The 24,578-nt window shown below is 30.9% G+C and overlaps 1 protein-coding gene across 1 annotated transcript in view; it reads left to right on the top strand.

The window, feature by feature from the left end:
- LOC130896925 (potassium channel subfamily T member 2) overlaps positions 1 to 24,578 on the top strand; it is a 179,460-nt gene that overhangs the window by 19,859 nt on the left and 135,023 nt on the right. The window contains exon 3 of the mRNA XM_057805320.1: positions 423 to 623. Coding sequence (XP_057661303.1) covers positions 454 to 623 — 170 coding nt within the window. The 5' untranslated portion in view covers positions 423 to 453. The remainder of the gene's footprint in view (positions 1 to 422; positions 624 to 24,578) is intronic.

Genomic DNA, 24,578 nt, shown 5'->3' on the forward strand with positions numbered 1-24,578 from the left:
TTCTCAGGAGTATATTTGACTGGATCCATCCACGTAGATTATCCCATTAACTGATTTTTCTGATGTTTTTCTGTTGATCTGTAGCCGATTCCGTAGAAGGATTTAGGTCCTACAAAGAATGATCCGTTACTTTAGCAAGTCTGCTATTCCATTTTTTTACCTGGAGGGTAACTTTTTCTTCTAATTAGGGGGTTGTTTCTTAGCGATTTCTTTCTTCATTTGATTTTCCAGAATAGTCATCATACAATTTTTGAACCATTTGTTTCAACTCTAGATTTCCAATAGAAAAACAATTCGTTATCAATACTGGGAATCCTTTATTCTTAATTTAACAATCACTAGTGGTTCTTCGGGGTAAATATATGATTTTTGGTGACGTAAAAGTGGATACTCATTGATCGATGTGATGTTTTTTACTTAAGGGGGCTCGGGGCGGCTAAATGGAGTTACGAAATGCTACCCAATACGGATCCTTCACCTCAAATGCCAACGAAAGCAAGGGTCAACTTCCATCCGGAAATGTTAGATAGGAGACCGAGTAGGTCGATGTTTATACCGAGAAGGAGTAGAAGCATGAGCGCTTGGAGTGACATTAGTAGATCTAGTTGGAGATTGGAAGAAAGGTAAGTCAATTAAATAGTAATTTTCCATAAAAAGATGTTCTACTCAACTCTATTAAATAGTATTATATCCATGTCTCTTTTTTAATCAGAAACACAAAATTTTTCCGTTTCCATTTCCATTATCTGTTGGGAATGGGGTTACGTTATCAAATTTCGTTTTGCTTGTCAAATATTTTATTTCATCTCCTTTGCATTGAAATTTTTCTGTCTTTCTCAATCAACTTTGGACTCCAGTATTCATTGCTAAAAAATCCTTAAATCCTAAACACAGTTTTCCAATGATTCAAACAGCTGTAGCTTAACCTTCATGTTACCATCTACGTTTTGTAAATAAACGCTATTGTTCTGCGAAATTACAGAAGATAGAAGCACTTGGAGTTACTAGAGCCAAGACAAGTCCAGCTCAAGCAGCACTAGCTTCAATCTTAATCTAAATCCAAAAGCGCTCTTAAGTTGGAAAATAACAACACCTTGGAACAGGTTAGAACAAGACCAGATGACCACTAAAACGGGATTCAATGAAATTACAAGCAAAAAGAGGAAAGGGAAATCCATTCTTAAGAGGAACAAGACTCGGTAGAAGACTGGAAATTTCGAAATGTCAAAAATGATCTGAGAGGTTGATGTCTAAATCTCAATTACTCTTAGAGACGCAAAACATAAAATTCAGCAGAGAAATTGAAATCAAGAGGAAAGAAAGAAACACCATTCAGTTGTATATTGTTTCATCGAATGGAAAGATATAGGGAGACACATAAAATCATTTAGGAGAATTGGAAGCAATGAACATTAAGACAATATGTGATAGAAAGTTAAATCCTTATTCCAGACGAACAAAAGGAAATAAGAATACTATGGTGCCGCATGCACAACAAGTGGAATGCAAACCTTGTCGAGCACTATCACACGTTCCTCTGGCAGCACTTTCGCACGAAGAGGTTAGAGGTGAGGAAATTGTCTTCTAAATCTTGTAATTCTTCATAGCTTCTTTGGTCTAATTCGATCACCCGTGGCCACTGGTCCTTATTTTCCTCGATATCTTCGTACCGCAGCTCAAATGGGTGAAGACCACACTCTTGAACTTTCTTCTGATAACGTTCACTGTCATTATTAGTCAATTTCTTACTATATCCGCTCAAAAAAGCCATAATATTTCCAAAACCAAAGATATCACCAATACAGACTTATTTTGTGCTCATAACCTCACAAAATTAAAGAATTTTAATTCAAATTTACTGTAAATTTTCTGCATGACTTACAAGTAGCATTTCAACTAGTAATTTCATTTATTAGTTTGATGGTAATTTCAATTTTGGCTACATAAACCAAGCTTTAGTTCAGTTTCTTAATTTTGTGAGGTTATGAGCACAGAATATGTTAGATCAGTCTGTAATGGTGGTATTCTTTGTTTATGGTAATATTATTAGTGTTATTGCGCCGATTTCCGCAGTGGTTTTTTATTTTTAAGACTGATATCAGAAAAGGTGGGATGCGAGAAGCGCACAGGCACATTTAGAAAACATCTCGTGCATCTAGCGCACACTACCTGTGTCGAATCTGAAAGATCGTTCGACGAGCCCACAAGAAATGATATGTCGAAGTGAGTCCTAGAGATGGTTAAACATACGAACTTTTGAATAATTATTATCATTAAGACAAAACTAAAAACCATCAGCAACTTCTAAGATTTTCTAAATGTTCAATTTTATATAAAATATTGAACAAAAATTAATTGAAAAATTTATGTTTTCTTAAGAATTAGTGCATTTTTGGTAAATTAGGTTCAAAAGAATTAAACAATTGCATATTTTGAATTTACCGCAAAAAAGTCTTCTAATTTAAAAATAGTTAGGTTAGGTTAGGTTGATGAGGAAGTATTAACTCTTTGTTACTCTAGTTGTGATTGTGTCAAGAGCTTTCCACATTCGTATGACAAAAAGGACCCATACAGAGAATTTCTATTGGTTTAAGAGTAATTTATAATTATATTTACCTCATAAACCAAATTACCATCAAGAAAGTTTAGTTTTGTTTGCATAAACCAAGCTTCAAATATATTGTGTACATGCCACCATTTTAGAAACTTGATAAACATGGAAACCTATTGTTAAAAGCCAAGCAAGTCGAGAGTCAGGTAGATTCTAAGAAATGTAGTCCCCGCCTCTCGTGTCGACGTTCCAGCCCAAGTTAACACTCGAGACATTCTCGACTGTCGTTTACCGCCGAAATTTTACGTTCCAGTAAAAATTCTTTGCTTTTGTTATATATAGGATGGACTCATATTATATCGGAAGTATCAAACGAACAATTGATGAAATCACGTGGTTTGCAAGCCTAATTATTAATATTCGATTTTATTGGTTATGTTCGGAACATTGTGTCCAGAAAAAATATGTGATAATATAAAAATTTGTCATCAGTTTTTTGTTAGTTTAAAATAAATGAAAGCCTGATTTTTAGCTTGTGCAAAAAGTGAAATTTATGATTACCAAAAAAAGTTTCAGTAGATTCTTTTAATCATACTAATTTTTTCAAAGTGGGGTTATGAAAGTAAAATAAAAATTTTTGTTATAAAATTTAGTTTATTTCCCAAAACTTATTTAAAAACATACAAAACATATAACATACAAAATAGATTTTATAAAAATTCAAATACAAATAGTCGCAGCATAATAACCAACTACTTCATAATTTTCCTGTACATGAAAAATTATAATATGATTAGATCCAGTTGCCTTCCAATAGGCATAAATTTGAATGATTTATATTTAAGGTGGTACTACCTACTAGTTACCACAAGTGTCAAATGTCTGCTATATGTAGTTTAATTCGCGTAATATTTATATTTGGCAACGCCGCTTGAAATAAAAGAGACACTAATATCCCCACATGCCGTGATCTGTAAAAGTTCAAATTTCGCGCGCGTCATAATCTCGTCCGCAGCGTTGCCACATATAAGTAACATTATTATCACAAGCCCTGAAGTTCAAATTTCAAGTAACCAAAATATGTGAAATAAAACACGCGTCCCATAAGCAATCGATAAGAGAAGCCTCTCTTGGAATGAGATAACAGAAAGAAGTACATACCTGGAAAAACATTTGGCCAGATTGAAGTAAGACCGAAGACATTGGATACTCTGATTATATGGATAGTGATTTCGAAGAAGAGCAAAACAACTTTCGATGGTGTTTGTTTAAAAGCAAGATAAACTCGGACGTCCCATAAACAATCGATAAGATCTTTGGAAGAAATACCCGAAAAAACATGTGGCGAAGACATTGTATACTCTGTCCAAATGGATGAAATAGTAGAATTAGCGAAACAAACCGGTTTAGACGTGGAAGACGTCAAAGGAATAAATCCAGAAACAGCAGCTAGTCTTTCTAATTATGACCTCAAGGAATTAACTGAGCAAAAATATTGATGGTAGTGATTTCGAAGAAGAGCTGAAAGAACTTTGGTGTGTTTTTAAAAAGAAGATTGATCACTATAACTGAAATTGTGGACCAATGCTTTACCCACTTATCAACAGCTTTTAACAGAATTCAAAAAAAAAAAAACCTGACTGAGTATATTCGTTTATATTGTTTTATTTTTATTAAAAAAACATTAGTAAATTTAATACCTAACCAAATTTCCATCCATCTTTCCCTAACCTCATTTAACTCTCAAAGTGAGGTATATAATTGGTAATGATGATCTTACATATCTAAATATATTACTGGTAACTATTAGGGTTTAAGACCCAGAGGATTTTATGATCCATCTTGAATACAGTTGGTACCAAAATTTAAATTTCATTTGTGATAACAGAAAAATAGATGAAAAGTACTACCGGATCTAGTAGAAGAGATAAACAAACTCACAGTACTTCCAATTCCAGTGAAAATGGCGAAGAAACTTCCTCTGTTATCTACCACGCCTTTGTCTAAGAAAAATAAATAAGAAGCACTTTCGGGACTAATAGAAGATCTACTGCTATGAATTCATTTACTCGTGTAGGCATCTAACAATAAAACTAATCTAAAAAACAGTAAAATAAGTGGTTTACAAAACGCTCCGGTCTAATGGATCATTTAGACTGTTCAATTTTGTCAAGAGCATGGTGATGTTAGGTTAGGTTAGCGCATGTTAGTTCAAACATTCTGTGTGTTTTAAATTCATTCCATATTCAAAAATAAAATAGTTGTTAATGAATTATATAAATTAGAACATTATAATAACTGTATCAACCTATAATTAGGAAGAGTTATTACTCTAATGGCATTAATGTTGGTATTGAGAACTGGAAATTTGTCCAGTAGTACTAACTTACATTTTTAACACCTGTATAATAAATATAGTGAAACTGAACATGCATGCTAAAAACATGACCAGAATAAATATACTGAACAAATATTATAAATCAAACAAATACTATAGTAAACAATAGTATCAATAACACTGGCGGATACAGGGGGGCTAATGGTGTTCAAACTCCTCAATTGTTTTGTTTTTTCTTTAGCAAAGCAAAGTGCAAATAAACTATGTGATATCATTATCGAATTGTGTAATATAAAATTTTGTTTGGGTGAAATAAAAAACTTTTAATATGTTTAGCTAGCCCCCTCATAGAATTTTTAGATCTGCCACATATCCCCCTAACTTGTTATCAATGAAAAAACGTGAAAATAAGGCTAGATTTCAAGATTAATTATTAAAACCAAGAAGACAAATCAACATTTAGTATCTTCTGGTTATTGCTGATAAAATATATAATTTCTGCTTTTTTTTTTTTGGTGAAAACACAATTTATTCAGGCAGAAAACTCATGAAATCTCCACAGAAACTGCAATTTAGGTAGTTGTCCCAACACTGTAAGAAAAAAGGCTCATTAAGAATGATTTTAATATTGGGATCAAATATTATTTCTAATTTTTTGATTATTTGATCAATATTTATAGAGAAAAAAATTATTGAAAATTTAAAAATTTTGTAGGTAGTTTAAACATTTCAGTAAGATCGCCATAATGCGTTGCATCATAGGTATAAAATAAACACTGAACATATGATACAAAATAAATATCATTTGTACCCTGTTTTAATACCTTAATTTATATCTACAAAGAGAAACTGAAACATTAATCAACTTTTATAATAAAACTGAAATTTACAGAAAAGTTCTGAACACGAAAGATCATTACTGGCGTCGTGTGGGTTATTTTGCCAGTATTATCCTTCAAAAGAAGATGTGACAACAAAAAATCTGTCGATAATGGTTTTTTTTTGAAAATCTAGATAATCTGATGTCGGTTGAAGAAATTGAATTGGTCTTGGATTCAAATCAGCGTTTAATTCGATTGGACATAGATCAAAGTACAGAATTTAATTCAAATGGACATATATCATAGTTCGATTCAGGTGGACTTCATGCTAAGATTTTATTGCATTTGTCCTCAACAAATATTTTGTTGGTAGTTTAAACATTTCAGTAAGGTCGCCATAATGCGCGACATCATAGGAATAAAATGAACATATGATGCAAAGTAAATTCGACAGTTATTCTCTCGGTTATTTTAAACTAAACTTTGATTAATCTGAAAAATGGTATATAAATCGTGTTTTTTTCCCAGTATGGAAAAATACCACGACTAAAACACCCGATAAAGTTTTATTATAATGCAAATAAATTAGAATATACTACAACAAAAATTATAATTTTTTTAGTTGCCAAAACATATATCACTCTATTGTGGTACTCAGTTTATCCGACAAAAAATCGTCACAAGCTACTAATTTACAAATCCTCGGAAAAATCCAACATTATTTCGAAAGCTTGTAACCATTTAAATTTTCGATCATTTAGTTTGCGAAGAATTTATAGAAAGAAAGAAATAATAGAATGACATATGTTTTTCATGTATTTTTTCACGTAGAATACGATGGAGTTGTTAGGTTAGGTCAAAACCGATATTTTCGTTGCGGGGTAGTATTCTCCGAACGGAGCATTTTGATTAACTACCGTTTAGCAAAAAGGTAGGTCAGAGGTTACTGAAAAACGTATCCAAAATTCGCGCAAATTAAGGGTGGGGTTTTGAAGAAATTGATTTTTGCAAAAAAATCATTTTTCAGTTTTTCCGGATTTTCCGCAAAATTTTTGACTCAATGTTAATTCTGAGAACACCAACTGAAAGTAGAGTGAATAACGCACATTTTAAAAAAAATTGGTCCCGATAGGTCAACTTCAACCGTAATGGCGGCCATTTGGAATGAGTGTACAACTTGAAACTTTTCGGAAAAATGAAGGTGGCCATTTGTAGTGAATTTGAATTGGTTAGGAAGCGGCTAAAAGGGTAGAACCAGCGTATACCATTCCTTTAAAGTAACTTAAAAACAAGTTTTTTGTATTTAAAGATACTACAGCTCTATTTTTTATAAATCAAATGCTTTTTTAACCATATATTTTTTATTTTCCCTATAGAACTACGGTCGAGTTTAAATTGCTACAAAAAATCCTACATATTGATAAGTCTATAAACAATTTGATATCAAAAAGCTACTTTTCTAGGTCAAAAAGTTGATTAATTTAGCTGCTCATACTAATTAATCATAAATTTCTTCAATTTCTTATACCTTAGACCTTTTGATATGTTTATGCTTCTAAACGTTCTTGATTTTAGGTCTCTTCTGATTTAAAATTAGTTTCTTCCATAATTTTTCAAAGACACATGAAAATTTGACGTTTCCATTTTTTTTAGTCTTTATCAAAATTTAGTCTAGACTAAAAGAAATCATATTTTCATGTGTCTTTAAAAAATTATGAAAGAAACTAATTTTAAATCAGAAGACTCAATATCAAGAACATTTAGAAGCATAAATTAATCATAACCTTACACAGGCAGTTGGAAAATTTTGATATTCACAACACAACAAAAACGAATAAACAGAATATCACATCAAATAGCTATGAATTATTCATTTTGATCATTTTTTGAATGGATTACTTTATGAATATAGATCACGATCGAATTCAATCAGTTTTTGAAAAGCCCTTTAGAACTACTAAATTAATGTTCGTTTCAAGGACTTATTACCTAACACTCCAATCAAAATTCTTGATAAACACTAAAATATTTGTCATTAAACAAAAGAAAATTTTCGGTACTTACGGCCTTTATTTTCCTATTTTTCTCAAAAATAATGATTTTGAATTAAGATTACAGTCCATATCTTTTTTTGATGTTATGCTTGTGTATTTAAATGGGGGCTACAAACAAAAACTCATGGTCACTGTATGTTCAACAAGAAATTATCCTAAGACATATTAAGTAACACTCACATCACGAGTGATAAACTAAAATGAACCAACGAAAAACTCGTAGTCGATACCATTGTTTCTACAAGATAACGTAATCTCAAAAACAATTACCAGAAACCTGTAGAGTTTTCCTAAGTAATCTGTTATAATATGGGAATATAAAACTTCCACATCCTGCAAGCGACTCAGGGGAAAATAGAAGATAAAACAATCTCAAAACACTGCTCATTAATAGATATATATATAAAGACCATGAGGAAGACCCAGAAACATCAGAGAGAGTAAGAAGAAGCACCATCTAATACAATCATTCTTCATTTGGAGTTTCCAACTTTTTAACGATAATACTTACACAGGAATCATGACTTGTGCTGGCCTGGTTTGAACTGTTCCCACTCGTTTCTAAAAGGCTGTTGTTTGGCGTGAAAACGCGGCTAGTACTTGGTTCGTTGACAAGGCTGGTACTAGTACTCCAAACCTTAGCTGGTAACATATATACTTCTGTTGGAGAATTTTGAATAAGAAGATTCGGTGTTGAAGATCTTGCGGAATAGAAACTGGTATTTGAGCGCGGAAATTCGTTCCGAAACGGTACGTTGATATCATTGTAGATTGGCATTCCAAAACTGTTTGAATATTTTCTGGAAAAGATTTTTGTCAGAGAAAAAAGCATGAACGTTCGTTCATGTAGATTTTATACGGAAACTTACTTATTTTCAATATTTACAAAGTTAGAAGGTCCCATATAATCGCCAAAAAATTCATTACTGAACGTATTTCTATTAAATGCTTCAGTCGAACTATTACTTCCAGGTGTTCTCTACAAAAATGACAATTTAGTTATTTATATACCATAATAATGTATACGGGGTGTCCCAATTTAGACATATATCATCATTGTTAATTGAATAACAACACTGACATTTTGACCTTCACAAAAAGCATAAATTACAATAATACAAGAGGCAGGTAATGTTGATAGAAGACTGAAGTTTTGTGATCAAATTATGGAACCCCAAGATTATTCCGCCTAGACGTAGTGGAATTCTAAAATTCGGCGAAGACGCGTGGCGCCTTTGACATACTTCTTTACAAACCACGGAATCTGTTCTGTATAAGTTTTTATTACAGCAGACGGATTATTTATTGTTTGGCGACAAAGTAATTTCAGTTTCGTAGTATAAAATAAAACATTTTTTTAATAATGAATAGTTTTCAGTCAATTATATATTTTCCATTTTGCTCAATGACCTTTTGGCATCTTTCCTTCAGCTTCATGATTCAGCGCTCATGAAATTTCTGCTCCTTAAAAGCAAAAAACTGAACCAGGTACTTTTGAAGGTCATCGTCATTTGTGAAAGTTTGACAATTCTGCATAGTAATCAGATGGTAACAAATCAAGACTTTAAGGGGAATGTGGCATCACTTCCCAGTCAAGATCCAATAGTCTCCGACTCTAAAAGTGGAATGTTGTTGTCTTAGAACCATTATAAGACCTTTTTTGACTTATGGCATGCTGCTCCATCTTGCTGAAAAATAAAGGTTTCCAGCAGTTAAAGTTACTTCTCTTGTTGGCAACAATGATTCTTCTAAAATAAACATGTACTTTTCAGTATTGAAAATTCCGTTTATGAAATGCAGTGTTCCCACTCCCCTTGCAGATATCGAGCCCCAAACGAGGCTCATCACTCCAATGTATACAGCTCCACTGTTAAAAATTCAAATTTTTATGCTCTTTGGCCCATTTAAGTCTATTTTTTTTGGATTTGAGCCAATAATGGCTTTTCCTTGGCCTATGTGAAGAAAATTTAAATTTAGAAAAATATGCATTAAACTAAGGTGTTACAAAATTCACCTTGTATGTTCGAAATCCCAATTTTTGAGCCTCTTTGTGACATGTGGATCTTGAATCCCACCTACCCACTGCATTACTTCAAAATACGCTTGTACCGGCGTTTAGGGACAATCGAACCATTTGCTTTATACAAGCAAACTATATTTCGAACACTGTATTTTGACATGTATACAACTGTATATGCATAAAAAATTATTATCAACAAGACCTATCTATTTCCATCATATTCAAAATATTTGACAATATTCATACATATTTTAGACATAAAACTAAAAGTTTAAAACATTTTACTTTTATTGGATTGAATTGGTTGTTCTTTTTATTTGTAATTAGTCATATGTTTTAACTGGGACGCCCGTATACAACATTATTGTATAAAAAAATGCTTAGATCTTCCAATAATGAAATGACACTGTTTTTAGTTTTGAAATGTCATTATTAACAATAATTATCGATCAAGAAATTTCAATTTAATAAAAAATGGGAACAAATGAAATAATACCTGTGATATTAGATGTTCTGAACTTAAATAATTGTGTTTATTAGTTGGTAAGTTTTCTCTTTCTCTGATAGATGTCGCCGAAGGTAGAAAGTGGACTTCTTCAGGTGTTGATGAAAGGGATGAACTGGTAGATGATCGAGGTTTACTAAAATTGCAACTTAAAAGAGAATTATTCATCAATTTGGCATTCTTAAAAGTTTTAAAAGCCATTTTATTGTTTTAATGCCATTCGTTGAGATAAATTGTAAACATAAACTTCTAAATATAAACCTAAACCGAATAATTGAAATAAAACATTTTCTCAATATGAGCATCAATTCTTTTTTTTTTTTTCTAAAAAAATTGTCAATGATTAAATTAAACCCAGATAAAGAAGTTGGCAATTTGTTAAACTAATGAGAGCATTAAATATTTTTTATTCAAAAAAAGTTGTCAGTATTAGGGTACAATCGATTTAACAAAATATGGAACTTTATTTTCTGATTTTTTTTGATAAAACCATTTTTCAATAGAATTTCTGCCTTATCATTGTGAATTTTTGGGTTTTGAATAACAATTTCTTGTAAAAAATTGGAAATAAAAGTTAAATTGAGTTGCCAGCTTCTTCACCTTATTTAAATAATTCTTAATGAGACCATTTTTTATTGAAGTAAGGCAAAATAAGGTTGTAATCTATTTACAAAGTAGACAAATTTTTGAAATTTCTCTTCAAGTTTTCAGTGAGTTATCAATATAAGCCTTTAATATTTATGTTTTAATAGAAGTTGTCTATACCAGAATACGATTTAGACAAAAAAGTTGACAGTTTTTTCATGTTGCTGCCTTATTTTGATAAATTTGATAATCCAATATATACTATTATGAAAATTAATGGTAAAATCTATATAACAAACTTGCTATCCTACTCTAGTGAATTTCTACATATTTTTTTATATAAAAATTATATTACCAATGTTGAAAAAACGATTATGCAAATATAAACATCTACTCACACTTTGAACTGTCTGTATTCCCGAGATGTCTGCAGACAAGGTGGTTTAGACCATTCCACTTCTACTGGTCCATCCTTATAATGAGCTAGAATGGTAATAGACTTAGGATACGAACAGAAAAAGTTTAGAAGTCGACTGCACATAGCGAGGAGGTTATCCCATATATGTAATAGTTTTTGGTATGGACAGTGTCTATAAGTGGAAGCAGTTCCGACTAAGGAAGACAGAATGACAAAGATTTCTCTATCCTCCGAGGTTCCAGCTCGGTTCTGCGCATTCTCAAGCATGCGCAGTAAAGATAAAGTGTTTCGAACGAGAGAGAAAATGAATATTGTCGGCACCGTAAGGTAGGGACGTTTTTTTCCCATATCAACTGTCCAGATAGGAGTTTTACATATATGGGTTACCCACGCTGTCAGTGTAGTTCAGACCATTGGAGAGTGATGAGTGTTGTGCGTTAATCAAAATAAAAAATCCTGTATTTCTTGCTCGACCTTAAACGGACCAAGCAAAACCGCGCGGTAAGCATCGATGTCAAGTGCTTTTAGAAAATCTAAAATAGCACTTATATACTCTATCAAAACCTGTTTTAATTGTATCAATTTAAACCTGAATTTCCTTATTTACGAATCAAATAATTTTGAATAGTTTGTTTGTTGTTTCAAGAATATTTTGTTTTAAATGAAAAATTCTTCATGAGCAATTAACAAAATTGAAACTTTTTTATACTAATTATTACAAGATATTTCAATAAAATAAATGAATACTGAAAAATATTTTATAGTAGAGTATTTTTAATGTGCAAAAATTTTATACCTTTGAGCGAATTCATGAGCATCTCGGCTAATTCTCTAGTTTTGACATGTATAAATGCATAATTTTTGAATTTGTATACTTTTTGTATATTTTTTTTGTTTGTAAATTGATATATAATCGCCTCTAACTCCTGTGGTGATTGAATGATGTTCAAATTTCTCAAGTATATAATTTTCACCTATAAAAATAAATAAAAAACTTAATAAACAATAAAAACTAGAAGTAACATCAATTTTGTGGATATTATGCAATACAATTATACAAATTACCTGATGTCTTAATCATTATTATGATTTCAACTCATTTTCTTTTTGTATAATTTTGGAATTAACGACAAATATCGAAAATATTACCTTATCTAAAATATCGTCTGTGACCTCTGGAAGTGGTACAGACCAATCGATAACGACTTTCCTACCCCATAACTGCAGTACATCATAGTATTTAGCTCTAAAATATGCAGCTTCTTCATGAGTCGTAAATTGGACAAATACGAATCCTCTGTTTTTAGCTCGATCATCATAAGCTCTAAAAATTGGTTATTTTGGATTACAATAATCCAACACATTTGTATATTAAATTTTATACACTAAAAATTAGAGATATTTCTTTCCAATTTTAATTGACCTTCAATTTTCTTATTCTTGTAGAGAATCGTAATCAAAATATTACTACAAATATGCTTCTTACGTATAGTATTTTTAACCTATTTCAGAAAACTATTTAATTTTTCTCATAAAGGTGATATCAAAGTATATCCAAGTTAATAACATGTTTCGATATATATATAATAGACAACCTAAGCGTGACGTCACGGCCGTCATATTGTTATAGTTCACTGTGTTCTTTAAGTTATTTAAAAAGTGTTTAATTAGTTCAGTGTTATACAACATGGTTTTGTGTTTTGTGCCAGAAGGTATTTTTTTGCAAAATTTATCAAAGAAAATATGATCATCCACGCAGTTAAAACTTTGTTTCCTGACCTGCGCTAACAATGGCGGTGTGTGACATCACACTCCTGTAGTCTATTGTGAAGAATATGAAAACCTTAATAATAAAAAGCTATTTTATAAAATTTTTCACATTGTAAAAAACGGAATACATTACATTTTCAGAAAGTTCAGACATTGTAATGTATGTTACTTGTTAGATGATCACAATATATAGTCAGCACAATTTTTTTATTCTCTTATTCACTTATTTTCCAAAGACATAAAACTCAGATTTTGCCTAGTAAGCAATCATAAATAAAAGATTTGTTTACATTTTGTACACTTCAACACAAGCCGACACATTAACAGACACATTAACGATAAAACCAATACTTACTTATATTTTTATGTTCTGCACGCTTTTAAAATATAATAATGAACTAGTTAGAATATTGAATTTCAAATTGTATTGTGAGGTTTTATTATACATTTTTCAACATTTATAACTTATATACATAATTAAATTAATATGTTTATAAGGGTTATGTTTGCGAAACTGAGAACTAACATGGAGGCGTGGCTTAAAAACATGTCGGAAAGTAACTTATAATTTTTAATCCGTAATCTGTGTGATCATGTGAATGAAATTTTATTAAATTTTACAGGTATATTGGTGTTAAACTTATAAAAACCCGCAACAAAAAAATATATCTGACGTTGAACATATTTCATTCGACCGGTAATTTAATTAAACATTGAAGAAAACATGAAAAAAGTGACTGTTAGTTACTGCGCTTTGTATTCAGACTTTTCATTGAAACTGAAAAATATCCAAAAGCTGTAAGGTTTTTCTGAAGTTTCCGACCTCAACCTGAAAATGTCAATTATCACACTGTTTACGGCAACTCTTTCAATTACAACCTTAAATCTGAATTCAAATTCATTTACCATGTACTTATTGACTGAATTATTAATGGTGCCGCGTTTGTCACAGATGAAGACGATATCACATAGGTTCCTGAACACAGAAAGAATACGCTAGCCCACTGTCAAACACCATAACTCAACTACCCATCTTTTTTTTCAAATAATAAGAATAATAATTAATAACTCACCTGTACATAATAACATCAACAATGTTCTTAGCTCCTATTTTGAGTAGTTCTTGCCAAACGGAGTCCTTTGTTTTATCGGTAGGTATTCCTCCCAAAAAAATCCTACAGTTTTCCAACGGTTTTTTGATCTTCAAATAAATACCTTTGAACGGTATACGATTTAGTATGTCGACAGCTAATCTAGCCATATCGGGATCCATATAGGTTACGTAACAATAACCTCTATTTTTATTTTGATCTTGCAACATCAATTTAATTTTGAATACGTTTCCGGCTGTTTGAAAAAACGTTACCAATTCCTCATCTGATACATATGAGGGCAGATTTGTTACGAAAATCTCGGATCCATATTCAGGAATAAAATTTGATTTAGCAAGAGTTATAGTTCTTTGAAATTTAACTAATTCAATGTCGAAGTTCGCAAGAGCCATAGCGTATCTAACACTGGTTTGTAAAGTAATTTCGAATTATGAGATAGGGTCTTTCAACTGGGGGTTTGTTTATCTATGATTGGTGGTATGTAACCATGAAAAAAGGTTCCAAAATTCCTGAAACCAGATAACGATAATAAAAACGACCTGCTTTTTATGATACCTAATATTTTATAAGGGATTGATTTGCACAATGTTTTTATTTTCTACGTTTTTGTACGAATATTATAAAATAGGTATTTTTAATTATTTATAGATAATAATAAACCTAATACTGATTATTTTTTTTTGATAAGAACATCTACGGTTATTTTTTTGACCAGAATTACCAAGACTCAAAATTTGAAAGCCGGTTGCAAAAATAAAAAATTCTTATTTATATGAAAACTGGTGATGCCTTCAAAGTTTATTTTTAAATGAATTTCAATGTGAAAATAGGCATCTTTTTCAGTATACTAGGTAGGCACTTTCCACAATCTTTTTTTTTTCGATTTTCTTGATATATCTTAGGTCCAATACAACAAAGTTTCCCAATGACTTGAGCAATTGTTTAATTTTAGACAAAGTTGTAGATGCATATTAAATTTTGTTACTGACCTTTTGAAATTACACTAATATATGGAGAAAAATGCTATATCAAGAGTCAACGGGTTAGACTTAGAGTCCACAAGAAATTTGATAAAATTTAACCCCTTGGTGAAGAAAACTAACAAAATATGAAATATTTATCAGTAGTTGGTCACCCTATATAATCATAACCGTAGATAAACATCTTTCAACGATAAAGGGGTTCTAAATAAACAAATTTGAATGTGTATTGTGATATGTAGATATAAAATATTTAAATATGTTTAGACAAACATCAAGAACAAATTGAACAATGCTACCATATCAAATAGTGGCATAAATATGAGGAAATTCTGCCAAATTTATATTTTTAATAATTACACCAACTCGAAACTTACTAGACAATAAAATATTTATGAAATAACGATTAAAAGAAATATTTACCTCTTGTAATAAAATTTTCACTTAAAAACACAAGCACCTATACTCACAACTCGGTCTAAATGGTTACTGATCAATTCACACTTGGATATTTTGTTGTTTTTTGCAAAAACAATTGTCAAAGAACGCCGCCTAAAGGCGGCAACTCTCTTTGACGATTCCGTGAAGTTTTTAGGTACACCGAAGAGTAAATATTAATTCTGGTAATTCTTTAAAATATTGAGCGGTATATATTATAATAATACATTTGATAAAAAATGGAATAAAAACCGGGGAGATAAAAACCGAAAATTCCATTTGTAGAATATTTTTTGTTCAGCTCAACGTTATTTAGAAAAAAGTATTCTCCACTTCCATTTTGCGGAATCTGTTCATATCACGAAAGATGTTGAAATACAGAGTGGATTTACAATTAACACCGATACTTGGCAGTAATCATTAAAATTTAAGGAAACGCTGGATCAGATCAGATCAGATTATAGGATTATCATGGAGATAAATATTCCGAATCAAAATTTTATTCCGTTCAAGATTTTGAAACAGTGAGGTATAACCTAAACTGGGTGTAGGAACATTTTATCGGGAGTCTGGACATTATATGACATGTCGGGACAATCCAGACGAATCCCGACCATCTGGCAAGGATATTACTTAGATCGCTATTTCTGGCCTTTCAGACCTAACACAACTTTTTATAGATATTTTTTCTATAGCTACTAACCGTGTATGACGAAATTTTCTCACTTTATTACTTGAGAGTGATGAATTTACTTGTCTTAAATATATTGGCTTCCTTTTTGCACATTTTCCGTTGTCAAAATTATAGCAATAATCTCAAGCAGTAGTAGAAGTAGTATTTTGAAAGTGATAAAAAAAATACTTAAATTTATCAATTAACAATAGCATTAGACAAGCAGTCTTTGTATCAGAAATACAATCTACATTTAATTGAAGCATTCCTCCAGAACATAGGCTGTCTTTTCTTGGTTATAGTCTTGTAAAATTTGTTACAAGTTTCTATCAACAAATCCTTTATCTTTTCCACTATTAATGATAAAGGAAAGACTATACGAGCTTAAATTTTAATTATAAAATCTATTTTATTTCACTACAAAACCTTTAACCTTTAATAAAATTTTTTATTTACAAAATAATATATAAAACAATTTTGAATAATTATATTTAATCATCACTAATATCTTCTTCTTCTCGTACGTGCCAGCTGTTGTTGCGTTTATACATTCAAAGTGATAATGATAAAATGGAAGCTTTATAAGTTATTCATGAAAAACGATAAAAAATGCGTCTTTTCAATGAAAAATTACGAAACGATGAAAAGTTTTCTTCTTCATCATGACAACGCATCATGTCACAAATCGCCACTAAAGTCTTCATATCTGTCCACATCGCCTGATTTAGCACCATGCGACTACCTGTAAAATATCCCAACAGAAACTTTCCTAAGTCCTGACAACAATGTAGATGAAAGTTATGTCAGCAATGTGTGGTATGAAGGTAACCAAAGGTAGAACTTTTAAGACGGAGGAATGTGCTACATATAGGTCAAAAGATCTTGTATAAAGAAACGACGGTTTTGTTTGAAACATACTGTATTTACGGTAAAAATTGATATAAAAGTTAATTCAGTAGTTGATGAATTGGGAGGCACATCTAATTTTTGTAAAACTAGACATTGGATACATAATATACTGGTGATACCTTAAATAATCGTTTCTAATTACATTAGTATTTTAGTGAGTGAATAAAAAGATATTTGTAAAAAACGACTAAAGATAATATCGATAATGTTCTTGAAAATATAATTTAGAATAAAATATCAATAATATGACTGTAAATAGAAAAAGTAGTTCAAAATGAATAAACATAATCGTAGTAGAAATTTCAAGAGTTTGATTTGTGCCTCCTCGTATAGATTCGACAATAATGTTCCAACCTACTATTGCAAATTGTGAGACAATTTTTTAACAATTCTATTCTCTAATTTGTTTACTGAAAGTTTGGAACGAATCTTTAAATTTCCATCAACTAAAGGTAGAAATATAAAAGTTATATGATACCTCAAAATTGTATATATGATATATTGTAACAAAACAATACCTAAACTAAATACTACAATAGATGAAATAAAATCGATCCAATATTATGTCACCATTTTAATTAATGTGCTTAAGAGACATTCTTTGGTATTTTTACTATTTCACTGGATCGAGATTTTTTCACCTATTCAGTGATTAAATATTGAATAGTTACATAAGAAACTTCATTCAATTCAATAGATGTATATATAAACTATATAACTAGGGTTAGGGCTTCAAACAAAGTTTTTTATAGTTCAGTAAAATTTAGCTATCAACGTGAAACAATTAGTATTGGAAAACACTTTATTGGCCCCCAAAGATAAAGATGATAGTTATTTAATATTACGTTTGATAATTAATTCAGGTATTCTGTTATCAATGTTACGACTTTAGATCAAAATCTCATTTATCGAATTCAGTCGGCTGACCTAGAACATATCTAAATGAACCCTCTCGTATCTCCCTATAAAACTTTTTATTTTGGATGTGAGAATTGCACGTGAGCTTTAGTAGTAAATTGATAATTATTTATCACAATATTAACAAAAAAATAACTAAATGTATTATTGAAGATTTGTAATATAGTAGAATTTGCTGTATCGCTCAGATACCTTCGATTTTTTCCATATGTTTGTAAAAATTTGGTAAACAATTCAGATACAGAGACGTAAAAATTCTAGATAAAAATCGTTTTCTGAGAATATCGTCCTTATTTTCGACGAGTTTTTAAGCAACACTTGTTTGAAGCCCCATAAAAACTTTAAACATAGATATTTAAAACATGTAGACCAGGGGTGGGTTTACTTTATCCGACCCGTTAAAAAATCCTGCATACAATTTTTTCAATCTCTTACAAGCGATTTCGATAGAATCAACAATAATTTCGAATAGATTCAATTATATCCCTACTTTCATATGTGATCGGCTTACTATATAGATTGAACGTGCACTCTTCGAGGGACGACAGGTCGAAGCACACGTACTGTTTATATTGATTTAACACTGATCGCATACTCGTCATTGGAAAAGTGGACAATTTATTATTTCTGTCAAATTTCTCTATCTAAATGCTTTAAAATGATACTCATATATTTTTGTCGGAAATATATCTTGGACATGGAGAAAAACTTTGCGTGTGCATGGCGTTCGCGGACCGAGAGATATTTTGAAAATTTAATTTTGGCCAGCGCTTAGAATTTGCCCACCCCTGACGCAGACTATACTTTAGCTACCTATAAAATTTCAAAAATTCAAAAAACAACGGTAGGTAACTAAAGATAGATCACATTAATATGACTTTCGTCGACCTTTACAAACAATAATTCCCGAATTACTATTTGTGTACGAATGTTTTGTTGCGCCACGGTATAATAGTGGAGATTGAATCACTTTACGTAAATTTACGATTGAATAAAAAGATGTGCTTGCGACAATAACAGTTATTAACTCCATCATTTACGAAATCCATTAACTATTAGGTGTAAATAAAACCGTAACGTAAATATTAATGTTCACAATAATCAATGGATTTTTCAATTTCTGTGCAATCAAGGAGGATTGGAAAACCTAAAGCCGGGTTGTCACAGCGCGAAACTGTCTTCAGTCGACTGGACGAAACGTTTCGGGTTCCAAGCGAAAAAAGCGTGAGCCGTTAATTTGTTGACACTATGATACCGAGTGCAGCCTGATCCATTTTTAGCTCGAAGCACATAGGATATAGTCTTACTTAAGCTGCATTACCCTAAATAAAAATTTCTCTTTCATATCTTGGAGAGCAGGAATAATATCAATAATTGCACACACTGTACGATCCATATTAAAATATAAGGTTGTTGCGCGACAAATCGGAATATATTTTGATTAAAATTATGATCGGCGAGTGGAGGTAGAGGCTCTCACATGTGTGTGAGTACTTATTTGTAGAGGTCGTCGAAAAAATGTAACATGCATATGGACGAAAAATTGTCTATTATGTCACAACTAGTTTATAAGGTAGGATATACTAGACAGTTATTCGTCCTTGAACTTTATCAATACAGCTGATAAGATGATAATTAACTGAATGATACAATTAAAAAAAAGACAAATACAAAAGTCGAAAATTGTTTTAACATATGGCAAATTACAAAAAATATCGAGGTTTTCACCATATAAAAAGTCAAATGTGGAAATCTTAAGTATTGAATAAAAAACATTTTATTGATTGATTGAAATCGATAATTTTTCTATTTTACTTTTCATTAAAAAAATATATACGTTTATTTTTCCAATTATATATAATCTTATTTCAATTAGTTATCATCAATAATTCAAAAAAGCTGTAGATATATCAAATGAGGTTGAATATATAGATTGAAATTAAATACGGTAGTAAATAAAAGTAAAACTGACGAAAAACATTATTAACAATGTTTAAAATCATTTGCCTGTGTTGAGAAAAGGGCAAATATCGAAGGAAGATCCGAAATAAGTATACAAGTTGTAGTTCTCCTGAAAAATGTAAAAAAATATTAAATCTATATAAATTTAATTTACAGTTGATTTTCGTTTTTAAAAATGCTAGCAATTAGACGTACAAACTTAAGTCATAGAGTCAAAGATATACAAGAGCAAGTTAAACTGACGAGCAACGCGAAGCGCGGAATGAAGTTGAACGGAATCGATGGAATCCAAATTAACAACATAGAAATTTTTTTCTTCATCGTACGTTAGGACTTAGTCCTGTGTTTACATTAATGGTTGCTTAGCTGCAGCTGGGATGATATGACCAACTTTCATTTCATCTTGTAGGTGGTCGTCGTGGTGGTCAGGATGTATTCGGTTTTTCTTCCTTTGCAATCTTTGCCAAACTGTTATCTGACATTATGTCCACGTGGTAACGTAGAAATCTAGTACAGTTCACAGAAAATCGTTGCTACTGGACCAATGAACGATGTTTGGCAATATTGTAAGGCATTAAAGTTTAAAAATGAAGCTCATGGATTGTGCTTCGTCAACGGTCAAGTCAAATTGACGCCATTGGTGCCGCCACCAAAACCATTACTTTCATTGGTTTCCGGAAATGGGCCAGGTTGTAAACATTTTTTGACTCATATTCAGCAAAACAATAATTGTTTTCAAACGACGTCATTTGGTGCAACAAAAGTTATTCAAGAAAATTTCATGCCAGCTTTCAAGATTTATGGTCAAATATATCATTTAACAGGTTCCTTATTGCAAACACCGTGTGTGTGTGTAAACCTCTTATAACTTTTGGACAACTTGACCACGGTATATTGAATACAATTTGTATCGATTCAGACCGGTAGATTTTGAAAGATCTCAAAAAAAATACGAAAATTTTTTTTTAAATATTTTTTGGACTAACTTTAAACGGCTTGTCCGATTTATTCCAAAACTAATTCGAACTAAATATTCATCGTTAAAACAGGACAACGTCTGTCGGGTCAGCAAGTTATAATTAAAAATCATCTTATATACTCACCGGCAAGTTATTGGATACGGTATGCTCGGAGAACGACAATCCCTGTAACAAGATGGATAGGTAAAATAAGAATTCGTATTAAAAATTAAAGCTCTAAATTAATTAGGGTGTATAATTAACTCACCATATTAGAAGCACTGCATGCTAATGAGTATAATTGAGTACTATTGTTTACTATAGTACTTTCTGTAGAAGTGCACGAGCTACTACCAGAATTCGAACGTTTGTTCCTGATTTTTTTTCGTATTTTCGGTGGTACGGATCTGTAAATAAATTTTTTCTTCAGTTGCAATTTTAGAATTAAAACACGAGATGGAATACTTACATACAAAAATTATCAAGATAATTATCTCTGAATTTTTTACTGTAACAACGAGGTCTCGCCCATTCGACGTTTATTTGGTAGTGCACTATAGAAAAATCTGAAAATAATACACATTAATTGCACCTATAAGCTAGATCCTTACTTTATGATTATGTTACTTTAAATATATTGTAATAAACGAATGTAGCCATACTGAATACACTGTTTACACTACCACTACACCAACACTCACAATTACACTGTCTGAAGCGCGTTTCGATAACCAAGTTATCGTCTTCAGAGACTGAAGATAAACTCTTCTCTTGGTTATCGAAACGCGCGTTAAATAGTGTAATTGTGAGTGTTCATATCCATAGTATTTTACTAATGATATGATTGAATTTTTCTTTTTTAAATTGATTTAAATTAAATTTAAATTTTATAAGACAAATTGGCATTTCAATTTTAATATACCTAGTGGACTATTAGTACTCACTTAATAACCTCTTGTAAGCATATTCAGCTGCGCCTCTATTGATAAAATGAACAAATGCGTAATTGTGCTTTTTGTATACTTTTAGCACAATTTGGGGGCTGATTTTAATGCAAATACATGCTCGAATTTCGTTAGCGTTGAAATTTGGTGGTAGATTACTCAAATACAAAATTGTCACCTATAACAAAAAACGAGAACTGCAATGTTCATGTAATGATAACAATTAATATATACAAAAACAACGTAAAATCAAATAGTTACATTTTACTCCTAATATTGATTGATTTTAAGCATTTACAACTCAACTTAGTTGCAATATACATGATTTTGAAGATTTTTATAAGATTTAATCTAATCATATATTTTTTTTAATTATTCATTTGAAAATATTACCTATTTAATATTTAGATGTTAACATGAAGAAAGAACACCATGAGAAAATAAGTTCATTGTTGTGTTATTCTAAATTCTATATAAAACCTTATCTCCTTTTATTCCAAATCGATACATTTCTAGGAAAAAATTGCACTTATTTTGTATAGGGAGAAAAGAAAACAATCAAGTGTTTATATTTTTAACCAAACGTACCGACAACACTTGAAAGAGATTATCTATTTTTGTGTTGTTGCAATGGTATAATAAATCCATGGTCGGTGTATTCTTTTTCTTAAGGGTTATATAAAATATTGAGAAACATATTGTTTTTATTGTACATATTTTATAGCTTCAGTGTATCTTTATGACCCACCAGTCGCAATTATTAGGTACGTTCTTATTCTCTGAGTGGAAAAAAACTATTAATAGTTCCCAGGCATGTAAAAAAAAAATTTCAGTCGAATTTATGAAGTTAAATGTATTCGGGATGAATACCAACTGCAGTTTCTAAATTTATTTACTACTCTTAAATAATCCTCAATAATATGCAATGACTGCATGAATTTCTTCATTCATTCCGAAAAAAAATTTATCCGAGATCAAAAATAAATCACAAAACTGCTTAGATACTTGAATACATACATTTTATATAGATTATCAAAAAATATAATTATTTATCCTAAAAATATAATACTTAATTTCGATATAAATTTTATATAAAAATAATAAGCTTCAGTCAAAATGAATGTATTAAGATTTAGCGGGAAAGTTTCCGATAATGGCGTCGAATTGAAATAAATGGCGCGATTGAAAGTAAAAAGTATATTGGTGTGTCCGATAGGTACTCTACAACTTTCTTCATAACTTTAAATTTTGTATCGAGTAACAAAACAAAATTAATTATTGAATTTAAAACACAAAATTAAAACATAAAAATTTTGTACAGTATCTTCTTATTTACGTACAGGAACTTGAATTTTGTAGGGTCTACGTTAATATATCAAAACTACTTACATGTGACATTGTCTCCTTATTTATTTCTGGAATAGGATCAGCCCAGTCGACGTACAGAGTTCTATTCCAGGCACGAAGATTGTTTGGAGTGAGCTGTCTTCTAGCCATAGCTGCACTTCTATGATTATCAAATTCTATAAAAGCATAACCTCGGTTCAGATTAGTATTATTATAATCTTGAAACATCAAAATATCAACTACTCCACTAACGTATGCGTGTACCATTTCATATATTTCTTCCCGCGTTTTATCGTTTGGTAAATTTCCAATGAAAAGTTTACAATTATCCACAGATTTATAAACCCCGATATGCACATTGGGACGAATTTCATAATTATTGAATTTTTTAATAGCCCTATTGGCGTCCTCTGCATTAAAGAACGTAGCAAATGCGTATCCTCTCGATTTTTCGTTAAAATCAAGCATCAGTCGAAATTTATACAAAGGTCCAACCTTTTCGAATAAAGGAATCAGTTCGTCCTCATAAATCGTTCTTGATATTTTTCCAATAAAAATTTCACATCCTTTCGGCGGCTGCTGTATGTTAGTGGAGGCCGGGGGAGCATATATTCTTTGACCATTAATTTGTATGATCTCATATCCTGATTTTTCAGTTAAATTTTTCAACCTTCTAGTTAACCTGGCACTTCGTTTTTCTTCGATGATTCTTTCTTGAGTTGAATTTTCTTCAATAATTACCATAATTGAAAATTATATTCACTTTAATCAAACACTACAGTTAAGAAAATAAAAAAAAATAATATGAGACAGTTTGGCTAGGATCGATATATATATATGCATTTTAACATAAGGCGGGAGAGCATCATTTATTAGCGCCAAATTTTTCTATTGGAGTATTAGAATAATAGTTCCCACTCTCATATGCTGACACATTGCATTTCTTTTTAAAGTAGATATTTAGGTGAAACAGTAATCTTCTATGTTAATAGGGGAAGTATGGGCAAATACTGGAAATTTTTAATGCGAGTACGGATGATTTTTCTTTAATGTTTATTTTCATCTCAATTCTTTGCCCAATCTATTCCCATATTTTCTTATATCTCGTATTTTAATGTTGAGTATGCTGGCGAATTCGGTTCACCATTTTATTTTACCTGCGCTTCTGTACTAATTGGATAGGTACCACATTTATGCCCTGCCTACTTATAGCGAGAGAATTGACCAATGAATTAACTACCTGCCTAATAAAATATATTTATAGTTACTTTTAG

Source organism: Diorhabda carinulata, chromosome 8 (assembly GCF_026250575.1).
Source record: "Diorhabda carinulata isolate Delta chromosome 8, icDioCari1.1, whole genome shotgun sequence".
Classification (NCBI taxonomy): domain Eukaryota; kingdom Metazoa; phylum Arthropoda; class Insecta; order Coleoptera; family Chrysomelidae; genus Diorhabda; species Diorhabda carinulata.